General features: G+C 49.0%; 4 protein-coding genes across 4 annotated transcripts; 3 read left to right on the top strand and 1 right to left on the bottom strand.

Moving 5' to 3' along the window:
* Positions 1-13: 13 nt before the first annotated feature.
* On the top strand, positions 14-4,089 carry EDB93DRAFT_1336328 (ARM repeat-containing protein; the record flags this gene model as incomplete). Its single annotated transcript, XM_041455330.1, has 17 exons — positions 14-220; positions 281-342; positions 403-489; positions 537-608; positions 667-888; positions 944-1,171; positions 1,224-1,532; positions 1,583-1,681; positions 1,732-1,838; positions 1,891-2,045; positions 2,098-2,260; positions 2,309-2,529; positions 2,578-3,396; positions 3,471-3,500; positions 3,566-3,693; positions 3,744-3,917; positions 3,961-4,089. Exons 1-17 carry the CDS (start codon positions 118-120, stop codon positions 4,087-4,089), a joined length of 3,108 nt encoding a protein of 1,035 aa, XP_041309376.1. The 5' UTR covers positions 14-117.
* Positions 4,090-4,197: 108 nt separating this feature from the next.
* EDB93DRAFT_221148 (uncharacterized protein) lies at positions 4,198-5,748 on the bottom strand. Its single transcript, XM_041455761.1, has 2 exons — positions 5,499-5,748; positions 4,198-5,451 (listed from the first exon to the last, which is right to left on the bottom strand). The coding sequence occupies exons 1-2, from the start codon at positions 5,681-5,683 to the stop codon at positions 4,203-4,205; spliced, it is 1,434 nt and encodes a 477-aa protein (XP_041309375.1). The 5' UTR covers positions 5,684-5,748; the 3' UTR covers positions 4,198-4,202.
* Positions 5,749-7,308: 1,560 nt separating this feature from the next.
* EDB93DRAFT_1248784 (uncharacterized protein) lies at positions 7,309-8,659 on the top strand (the record flags this gene model as incomplete). Its single annotated transcript, XM_041452770.1, has 2 exons — positions 7,309-7,350; positions 7,403-8,659. The coding sequence occupies 2 exons, from the start codon at positions 7,309-7,311 to the stop codon at positions 8,657-8,659; spliced, it is 1,299 nt and encodes a 432-aa protein (XP_041309374.1).
* A 573-nt stretch (positions 8,660-9,232) lies between these two features.
* Positions 9,233-11,111, top strand: EDB93DRAFT_1239748 (Dor1-like family-domain-containing protein; the record flags this gene model as incomplete). Its single annotated transcript, XM_041451676.1, has 2 exons — positions 9,233-10,429; positions 10,482-11,111. 2 exons carry the CDS (start codon positions 9,233-9,235, stop codon positions 11,109-11,111), a joined length of 1,827 nt encoding a protein of 608 aa, XP_041309373.1.
* Between the last annotated feature and the right edge of the window lie 34 nt (positions 11,112-11,145).

Genomic DNA, 11,145 nt, shown 5'->3' with positions numbered 1-11,145 from the left:
CTCACTGAGTTTTCTAAGAAACGGCAATTTCCGCTCTTCAACGCGTCGCGTCTCCACGTGGGGTATACAGCGTATTATCATTCTTGCTTTGGCTTGAGTATATCATCATCACTGACGATGGCGGCGAATGTACCTCAGATATTGGCAGATACTCTGAGCGCAGATGCAAATACTAGGATCGCTGCTGAACTCAAGCTTTCCGAGGTTCTGCTTCATCAAGGCTGGTTTTCATAATCGCGACCATTCACTGCAAATCTGATGTTTAGCACGCGTTTATCAGAGGCAGCTATAGCCATAGCCCAGCTTATTTTAGCACAGGACGTGGATATCCCGCTCCGGCAGATAAGTTCTTTCCCATCTTGCTGCAATGTTTGCCTCTTTATCTCGGATGTTACCTAGCACTCAGCAAGCATTGTCCTCAGAAAATATGTCAAGGAACGATGGTCTCCATATTTTGAATCGTTCAAGGGCAATGCACCTTCAGTAGAGGTATGATCCTCGACATTATCCGGGTCCATCATATCGATCTTCCACAGGTCAAATCCCAAATACGCCACGCTGTCCTCCAAGGCTTGTCAGACTCGAACCGGAAAATCAGGTCTTTATGCGTGAGTTTCAACCAAACTTGAGCACATCGGCACACGTAGATCTCATGTTTATGCGAAGGCTCATACAATGTCATATATTGGGAACTGTGATTGGCCGGATGAATACCCTGAATTACTCAACTCCCTTATTGCCTTGATTTCTTCAAGTTCTCCTGACGCTGTGCATGGCGCGATGCAGGTGTTCACCGAATTTATAAAATCGGACCTCACCGAAGATCAAATTCTACCTGTATTGCGACAGCTTCTTCCTGTCTTGCTCGCTATCCTTGGATCCACGGAGGTGCGGTCCAGCTTCTGTTCTGAAGTTTAAATTGCAACTTAAATTCCGAGAATAGCAACATACGCCTCTGACTCGTGCACGAACTGTGTCCGTTTTTCGTCAATGCGTAACAGCACTCTACATGGTCAAAGATCAACATCCCCAAGCAGTGAAGGAGGCTACTGCGACCATCCTGCCAGTTTGGTTGGAGGCATTCAAAGTGCTTCTTAACCTTGACCCTTTGAAGGATGTATCCAATCAAGACAACTGGGATGGATTAGCTGTCAGAATCCAGGTTTTCAAGGTATTCAATTCGCTACACGATCCGACGGGCTTCCTGATACATGCAATTTAAGACACTAGACGTCATTCACACGTCATTCCCTCGTGCCATGACCTCGTACGTTTACGGTTATCTAGATGCATCCTTGCGTCACCTTCAGGTGATGTCCGAAACATATGACACATTCTACATCTCTGGATCCGGAAGTGCACCTGGGTCATCAGAGGAGGAAACAGTAGAAATACCGCACCTCATTTGCCCTTTGTTCGACTTTGTTTCGAATGTTGTCAGAGGGGGAAAAGCGAAGGAGTGGCTTCAGGTGGAAAATTTGACCAGTTTGGTCTCCGCGATTTTCAATTATTCACAGATGACAGCGGATGACGTTCGTCCTATCCACGTTTTTGTTTTTAGATGTTTATTGATTGACCGCAGGAAGAGACGTGGGCGACAAATGCTAATGCTTTCGTGGCACATGAAGAAGATGACACACAAGTCTATGGCGTCCGAGTTGCTGGCTTCGAGCTGCTATATGTGCGTGATGCGCTAGATGCATTCCGAAAGAAGTCTTATGCCCTCCACAGACTATTCTCAACCGTTCTCCTGCACAAATTTGTGCTACCTTCCAGACTACGATTCATCAGGTCATTGCAACATCACAGAGAACACGAGAAAGTGGGTCAACTGCTTGGTAAGTCACTGAAAATCGATTTCGTTCAACCTCATTAATTGGTTGAGCGCAGGTGGAAACCACTTGAAGCATCCTTGGCTGCGATTGGCTCTCAATCTGAAGATGTCCTCGAGTGCATTGAGAATGAACAGGATTCTGGTCGAGCAAAACCTATTGACGTGGAGGATTTGCTTGCCAATGTTGTTCCGTCAGTCTTAAACCAGTCTGGTATGCATCAGGCATCTTCATGCGGGGTTCATGTTATTTAATACTTCTTCAGACTTTCCATTCTTGCAAGGCAGAGGTTTCGTATTCGCGAGCCAGTTTGCCAGGCTATTGCCATTACAGATGGCTGGTCAGTATCTGGAAGCCGCTATGCATGTCATTGAATCGAATTCTGCTGGGATTCCCGTGAAAATATCTGCTGTCAAAGCTATCCACAAGTATGTGTTGTGTACTTCGAATGACACGCCTATCTAATGTCATAGCAGCTTCTGTGAGGGCGCGGAGGACTCGGCTATTATGCCTTTCGTGTCGCGGATTGCACAGGACCTCGGGCCATTCCTACTGGTAACAACTGAGGACACGCTATCCTTGGTTCTTGAGACGATGTCGGTTGTTCTAGATGTCAACAGGGCTCAATGGCTCACTACTGACTTGTCCAACTCTCTCGTATTGGCCGTCCTGGAAGTCTGGGCAAAGAATAACAAAGGTAGATTACCTCCCCTCCACATTTCAACAAACTAATCGGAGATCGTAGATCCCATCTTCTTATCAATTTTCGCCGAAATATTCACCTCGCTGGCCTCTTCGACTGGCACAGGAGTGTACGAAACGGTTGTTAAACAGGCACTTCCCACCCTCTGTACTTCCATCGCGAGTTCCAAACCTCAAGAAGCCTGGATAGCAGGGTCTGCCATTGACTTGATCTCAAGCCTCGTTCGCGGTGCACCCGAAGGTGGCCTTGGAGACGGCTTCTTCGCTCTCCTAGCACCTAGCTTGTTTAGCTGCCTCAGTGAAGCGGAGGATCGTGATGTTCTACAAAACGGCATGGCGTGTCTTGCTCTAATAGTCCGCAAAGATTGCAGGCAGATCCTAGAATGGCGGGACCCATCCGGTCAATCCGGTCTCGATCATATCATGAAGGTTATTGCGAAGCTCCTGCAAAATGATGATGAATCCGGTGGTTTGGTCATTGGTGATCTCATCATCCACTTGCTGCGCCATGCAGGTGAAGCTGTTCTCCCAGTACTTCCAGAGCTTCTTCAAGCTATGGTATTACGGATGCTATCGGCCAAGACGGCCACTTTCATCCAGAGCCTCGTTATTCCATTCGCGTTCCTCGCCTACAACCAGCAGGACACAGTATTGTACTTGCTGGAATCGACTACGACGAATGGCAAAAACGGTCTTGATATTCTCATACAGACGTGGTGTGAGAACGCAGAAACGTTCCAGGGCTTCTGGCAATCGCGTGTTAGCACACTGGCGCTCACAAAATTGTACGCCTCTGGTCGGCCAAGCCTGCAATCATTGATGGTCAAGGGCGATATTATCTTGAAGCCAGAGACGAAGAACGGTGAGTCTTCCTTCTGCATAAACAACCATTCGTTTCCGGATATTCAACGGTTTCTGTTTGTGCTTCGGGGACAGTGATCATGACCCGGTCGCGAACGAAGACGAGTATGCATCATTTACCTATCTCTGGTTTTCTTTGCTCGGTTTGATGCTGACTTTTGGCGGTGCAGCACCCCATGAATTTACATCAGTGCCTTTCCCTGTGAAGGCACTTAAACTGTTAGTGCACGACCTCAGAGCTGGGGGTGATTCTGCGACGATCCCCAAAGCTGAATTTGATGTAGACTCCGACGATGGTGTACGTACTGTTTGCATGCTCCTTTATACGTCCTGCTAAGCGATTGACAGGATGAAGAATGGACAGAAGAAGAGCAACAGAATCAGGGCTTCAAGCAAGAAGAATTTGCCTTCCTTTCCGAGATGCTGGGTCCCCGCGGCGTCAACTTTGACAATGACGACATTCTGGAAGAGACGGATGATGAAGACCTCAGAAACGATGGTATCTCTCAGATTGACATGCAGGTAAGTCTAGCTGGTTTGAAGGCAACTCGTACGTGCCTGACAGGTCTTTCAGGCACATTTGGTGACATTCTTCAAAGAATGCGCAGCGCACAATGTCAACAACTTTTCCGCAAACATGGACCAATTGTCGGCTGAAGAGATCATGGTTGTGCGCCACGCCATTGATCACTGAATTTGGATGGTCAGTTTCCTACTACAAAAACATATTGTACATGAAAGCAAGAGCGTTACGTGTGATGGTATCCTGTCTCATAGATACAAATGAGTATTCCTGACAAGCAGCTCTTAAAAACCCTCCTTCCCCAAGTCCCATTCTCGAACGGTCCCCCTTTTCTTGTACTCAATGTCCATAATGTTATCGCCTCCACTAGCCCAACGATCAGCAACTCCACTGTCTGTATCTTTCTTGTTGACCTTGTCTTTTGATATTCCGAGACGTTCAAGACGCTTCTTTTCAGCTTTATCTTCTCGCCGTTGCCGAATGAGTTCAAGCATGGCATCCCAACCCTCGAACTCTGCGTCACTGACCAAGCCAGTAGCAGGTACGTTGGGGACAGGGAGTGTTGCAACGTCGAGTCGAGGGTCGTAAGATTCTTGAAAGTATTTGTCCATCTTTGAGGGAAGCTGCGCGGGTGGTAAAGGAGGGGGTGACGAAGATGGTGACCGAGCGTTGTGGTGTGAACCTGACGAAGCGACTGCGCGTCGGGGTCGGCGCGGAGGGGAAGGTGAAAGGGTACGAGGGGGCGGTTTGGTAAATTCGGCGGAAGCTCCTGCTTTGCCGTTGAAAGAAGATAGAACTTCCTCTGTGAACTCTACAGCTTCATCGTCTGGGGATGTTTGGGATGACCGGGAAGGAGACCGAGTGGTACGACAACTCAAATACCGCGTCTGCTTGGTCTTTCTATTATCATCGTCAGATAAAGATACTGATCGCGTTCTTTTCCTGGAGACTGGAATTGCTGGAACAGGCTGGGTTGGTGACTCGGGGCGACGTGGAGAAGTAGAATGGCTTGTATGGCGTCTTTGCCTTCGGGAATTGTCGTCATCGTGTCGTCTATGTCTTCTATGTCGACGGTTATCAGAAGAACTAATTCTCTCGGAAGGTGGTGATCGCCGGTTGCTTGTCCTGTGCTTCGCATCACTATCCCGTTCCTTTGATGCTGAACGTGATCGATGTCTCCTGCTGCTGGGCCTATTTCTGTAGTAACTGTCATCATCTTTATTAGTCTTGTGATGCCTCCCAGAACTCTTTTCTTTCCCCCTGTCCCTGTCTTTGTCTCTCCGTTGGTCACGTTCCCTTCGACCATCCCAACCATGTTCATCATGGTCAGGTCTCCGTCTCCGCATGCGCTCGGCAGCAGCAGCCTCTTCGGCACGAGCCTTCCTATCTCTGCGCTCTCGCTCATCTTTCTCCCGTTTAATTTCCTGTGCAGCAAGCGCCTGTGCGCGGAGTATAGTCTTGTTGTGATCATCTGTGCTCTTGATGATTGAAGTGAGGAAACGCTTGTTCGGGCGAGGCGCATTTGGGTCAGGCCTAAACAAATAAGTGGATGGTTTGATTTTTTTAGATAGTGAACCCACGCAGTTGGAAGATATGCCCTAATTCCAAGTGTGCCGTAGCTTTCGGCCTTCTGTTTGGCTTCCCTCAAGATGAGCTCTGCGACATGTCTGTCGAGGTCGTCGTCAGTGATGGACGGAGAAACGGCTGTCCCCATGGACGCCCGAACGAGGTTTGAAACGACAGAGGATAGCGACGACTTGGACATGATTGACGACGTCTCTGCGAGTCTTCGGCAATCCCACAGCTACGTTTGTCATTGTTTGGCTCATTGTGGCTTTCGGCGCTAGGCGCGGATCATAATGCATTTTCGGCGAGCGAACTTCAATTGACTCGAGTACGATATACATGACAGATATTCCTTCTGAAATCAAAGTTTTCCGCAGGCATCGGCTCACCGCCTGATCTGCTAAGTTGACTCTTTACACAAGACTCGGTACCAAGTACGAGAAGGTCTTTGTCTGGTCTCGCGTGATAGTTTCTCCGTAGACGACGCATGTTGTGCTCAGGGGAGCTCCGCGGATCGACTTGTCAAGTTGTAGAGTTCTATGATGATTCGTTTTCAAGGCCTTTTTGTTTCCGATACAATAGCAAGGTTCATACTCAGTAATGGAAGGTCATCGACATACGTGTTATTATATTTCACGAGCAAGCGACGATATTCCCCAGACGTCGAGTTCCCTTATTGTTTGACGTCAATGATGTTAAAGCGGCTGGGACCAACTCGTGGAAACCCCGAGCTGTATCACAATCAGTCTCCTTGAAAGCTGTTGTATGTGGCACGATCCCCCCCTGTTCCATCTCTCCGTTCTGATCAAGTGGGATGACCTCATCAAAGCGCGGCCTCTTGCTGAAATCACGATCTCAGTCCGAGCAAGAACGTAATTGCCGATAGGTCACCAGTGAACGTTCCCTAACTCCCTCTAATGAGCGGGTGCAACCGCGGGCCTTTCAAAGCGTTCATTACGGTTTATTACCTGTGAGAACACAACGGTCGCGTGTAAACCTGTGTAAACCTACTAGTAGGTGCCTTAGCAAATCAGGGGGAAGTCCAAACTTTTCTGAGAAAATACCATTTCGCCTCCGGCTCGCTGAAGCAGAACCCAGAACCCTTTAAGTAGAACATCATTTCGCATCCGACTCGATTTGAAGCAACTATGTGCCGTCTGCGATTAATTGGTACACGGTCATTGCGGCATCGAGCGGGGTTCAAGTTGTGGGGGATTTAGTCTATCGATTGCGATTGAGTGGAGCAGATCGCTTTGTCTGAGAAGGGCTGTCCGCGCGGCAACAACCGACAGTGGGTTGCCCCTAACAGTGGAAGAATGTTCATGACAGAACGGAAGGACGATAAAGTGAGTCATAATGACGGACGGTGACCGTAAGTCGTGGGATGTAAACCACTGGCACTGAAATCAGGGGAATATCGATAAATCCGAGTCGCCTGAAGACATAGGAAAGTGCATGTCCCTACTATGACCCTCGTAATTGAAGGAAGACTTCTCAATCGATGATGTGTACAGACCATCGGAGAATTTGTGGGCTCTTTGAGGGTTTCGTTCCAGTAAACGTATAAGCTTCGTTAACGTTTCGATCTAAAAATGGAAGGTGTGAACCATGTGGACGGAGGTAATAGCCCACACCATCACAAGGGTTCGGAACAGCGTGCATCTCGTCATTCACCGACGGCAGTGTCAGAAATTTGTTACCGTCACTTCACTTCACCGTCTTCATATAAATATGAGGCCGTGCGTTGCACTGAATTCAATTTTCAGCCTGCAAGTGCAGGTCAATCTTCTATACATCACGTCTCTTAATCAGTGATCTAATATCATGACTCTCTGCGGATACTTACCATATTCCGGACCTCTGATGGTGAGTAGTTTCATACAGGCCGTCGAGGCGCATATTGACGGCCCATCTGCAGGTTGTGGAACACGAAATATCACTCAAATTCACGACCAGTCCTTCATGCTCTCCTCACGACTCAGAAGTTTACGACAACATTCGAACACCGCGCGTGCCCGCTAGCGGCATCCCTATCGAGATCGTGCTGACCATTTTGGAGGCCGCGTACTTCGACGATAGAGGTGGTCCTGACATCGACCTCTTAAGCAAGTGCACACTTGTATGCAGAGCATGGTCGCTGAGTGCTCAAAAACTCTTGTTTCGACGAGTTCGCCTCGGCTCGCATTCGGCGTTTACTTCATTTACTCACGCTGTCAACCGCAATTCCCCGCGCGGGAGAATACTGGGTGACGCCGTCGTTCAAATCCGTGCGGTCCTTGATTATAACCAGCCTGGTTGCCTCAACCAATCATCACTCGCTATTGCAGTGGCTAATTGCCCTAATTTGTATGAGCTTGACCTTGCTCAGTACGGGTCCGTGGCTCCTGGTAAAGATGTCGTTGGAAGTCCTGCCCAAGAACGCATGCGGCGTCCCGCCCCGTCTTTTGACGAGCACTCTCTGGCATTACTTAGCGCTGGCCCGCGCATCACGGCTTTGAACTTCAGTAATTGGTCGGAGAACAATCAAGCTGTTCTCCAACTTCTTGATGTTTGGCCTTCTTTGAAGTCACTCTCCATCACTGGAACATCCCCCGTTCTATCTCCTGACGTGACGTATCCACCATTCCCCTGTGCTCTGGAAGAATTGCGCTTGAACTGCCAAAGAGAACCTGCCAAGGAATTTCTTGACTGGCTCTTGCATCGCTCCGCGGAAGAAAAGAGTTTACGAGTCATCGACTTGGAACGTCAACCAAGCCCCGAGCTTTTAGACTTCCTCGTCGAGAAGCACGGCGAAACGTTGCATTCGTTAGCCATTCCATCTTTTGCCATGCATGAGCATGCACATGCTGCGATGCGATGCCGTTCTCTTCGTGAGCTTCGCACTGAAAGCTCATGGTCTTCTCCTGTCATTTGTCGTCAAATGCCAGAGACTATACAACACTTAGCATTCGGGCTGGACCTGGAGACCCCTCTCAATCCTATTATTGATCTCATCAAGACTCGCGACGACCTGCAAGCTGTCACAGTCAACCTTTGGGGCGACGGCCACCGTCATCCGCAGTTCGCATCTCTTCAGATGGCGTGTGCGTACCGCGGTGTTGACCTCCGTCTAACGCGGGACGTGCGAAGGATGCGCTTGTTAGTAGTGAGCATACAGCCTTCTTTCCTGCTGTAAATTGGCATTAATCGACCGAATAGCGCGGCGATCCAGTTGTGCCGCCGACGTACCCGCGCACTCGGACTCTCGACAGTATGCAACCTACTGTCCGCCCTGTTTTTGTGGCATAATCCGACGATTGTGATTCCGTCATGACACTTGAATGCCATTACCTACGAGTACCAATCTATTTGTCAAATATTGTAACGCCAACCCCCGCTCTACGTCGACTTTTGCATTATCATCTTCTAATTACACACCTTATTCGTTCATGAATATTCTCTATTGTAGCTCTTGGAATACGTATCAGTCATATACATCAATATGACAGAAACTATTACCCTATTGCACAGGCTCAACCAAAATTTGATTCATTCCTGACCTCAGTACTCAGTCATGGTCTCGTTCCTTCTTTTTCAAGGGTCACGGTGATAAACGGCAAAGATAAATCCAATTCGAAGTGGTTATAACTTATTGCGCTCAAATCTTGCACACGCTGGGGCTAGCTTTGAGTCTTCGACCCCTGCACGGTGCGTTATTCATTTTTGTTGGTTTTGAAACATTCATGAACTATGTCAGTAGCAGTCGACAATGACTACGGTGGCCTCGACGTCCAGCGAGCTGTCGAGCCTTCCAGACGTTCTCTCTGGCTCGGTGCTCGCGTCAAGCTCAACCAATCTTGATTTTCTCGCCAAATTGCCCACCAATGCGCTCTCAGACTTGCTGTCGACGCCGACCGCCCTCACGACTCAATCTCACACATTGACTTCTTCACTCACTGCTTTGACACACACATCTTATCCTACCTTTCTTTCCCTTCACCACACATCAACAGCCCTGTTGACATCGCTCTCTTCGTTTGACACGTCACTCAATTCTCTAATCAATGCCGCTCTACCAGCTCTTGATGATGCTGCACGCCTTTTTCGCGAGAAGACCGGTCCAGAGGTTATCGAGGGAAGGCAGAAGGCACGCATTGTACTGGAGCAGCACGACAAACTGTGTGACTTGCTTGATGTTCCAGTTCTCATTGACACATGCGTCCGCAACGGGCTCTATGCAGAAGCTCTTTCACTGGCTGCCCACGCATCATCTGTGTTGTCTACTCTAATCGCTCAAAGTAGGAAGAGTCCCAGCGATGACGAAGAAGCTGCGCACGGTTTGCCGCTTCAACTCGCAGATTCCTTACAAGCTGAGATAGCTTCCTCGCTGCATTCCATGCAGCTCATCCTCCTGAACACGTTATATGTACCCGCTCGCAAGCTGCCAGCGTTCTGGAAAGCAGTACAATTTCTTCGTCGAATGAAGGCGATACACGAGGACGAACTAGCACTCGTATTCATCAGCGCTCGAATTGGATGCCTTCGTGATAGCTTGGATGGCATTGAAAGGGATGCTGGTATACCTTCGGATACTGGAAGTCTGGATTTCAAATTCTCAGCTGGAAGCACTGTAGAGGAAAGAGAACGGGAGATTGATAGGGAGGCTGATGACATCGCCCGGTTCTTGAAGAAATACATTGATGTCTGGAGGGAGGGCGCGTACGATCTTGTCACGCAATATACAACGATATTTCTCGACCGTTCGCATGCTGGAGCACGGATAGCACCACCTGCAGATGAGGATGCCGAGACATCCTCTTATATCATCCGACAAACATTGCCTTCGACACTTCTGGAGCTGCTCCTTCCGACTCTCCGGTCGTATCTTGAACGTGCTTATCCCCACCTCGCACCTCTTGCGACACAGCTTGCCTATTGTAGTTCTGCTTTAGCACGCGTAGGGATGGTAAGTGTCATACACTTTTAATTCAACTCGCATTAAATTAGTGCGCATGCAGGATTTTCGTGCGCTACTATCATCACTGATTTCACGATCAATTGTTAACGGGTTTGTACGAGACGTACGACTCGGCGTGGAACACGAGTGGTCTGGAGTGCTAGCCAAGCACGTCACGAGCAGACCCAAGCCCTCTGCTCCTTCGGTTTGGCTGGTAGCTACGCCTAACAGTGTGCCTGCGTTCAAGACGCTCGCTCTCTCTCCATCCAATGCTTCGCATTCTCCGCCGCAAGTGCTGACTACCTTCCCGCCGCTTGCGAAAATGTTGAACGCATATATCCGTGCGCTAAACAGGTTACGCATGCTTGCGCCTGTTGATGCTTTGTCGGGCGTCATGGATGGTGCCGAAGAGTGTCTTGCAAATGCAGGTCACAGTCTACTACAATATGCCAAGGACTGGCGAGGTGGGGATGCGAAGGAGATACAAATTCTGCAAGCAGCTGGGGCAGCATATACACGAGTCCTTGTTCCTTGGGTGCAGCGCGCTATTGTAGAGGGTGTTTTCAGTTCTTCACTCGAGAATCGTCAGTCTGCTGCTGATGGAGATCTCGATGGAGGTGAAGAAGGTAAACGTGAGTTATCCCTCATAGTTAGAGAATGGGAGAACTGGCTAGGTTCCACAGGAATATAATATGGAGATGCGATAACAAAGCGATCGATGCCCT

The sequence above is a fragment of the Suillus bovinus genome (assembly GCF_016758785.1).
Source record: "Suillus bovinus strain UH-Sbo-P2 chromosome Unknown EDB93scaffold_16, whole genome shotgun sequence".
In the NCBI taxonomy this organism is placed as follows: Eukaryota; Fungi; Basidiomycota; class Agaricomycetes; order Boletales; family Suillaceae; genus Suillus; species Suillus bovinus.
Note: the sequence above shows the minus strand (reverse complement) of the source record. Positions and strands in the feature narration are given on the sequence as shown.

Excerpts from the sequence above, each read along its gene's own strand:
- EDB93DRAFT_221148 (XM_041455761.1), bottom strand. The coding sequence starts at position 5,683 with ATGTCCAAGTCGTCGCTATCCTCTGTCGTTTCAAACCTCGTTCGGGCG. Across the intron at positions 5,452-5,498 it reads AGGGCATATCTTCCAACTGC|GCCTGACCCAAATGCGCCTC; the intron begins GTGGGTTCACTA and ends TTATTTGTTTAG.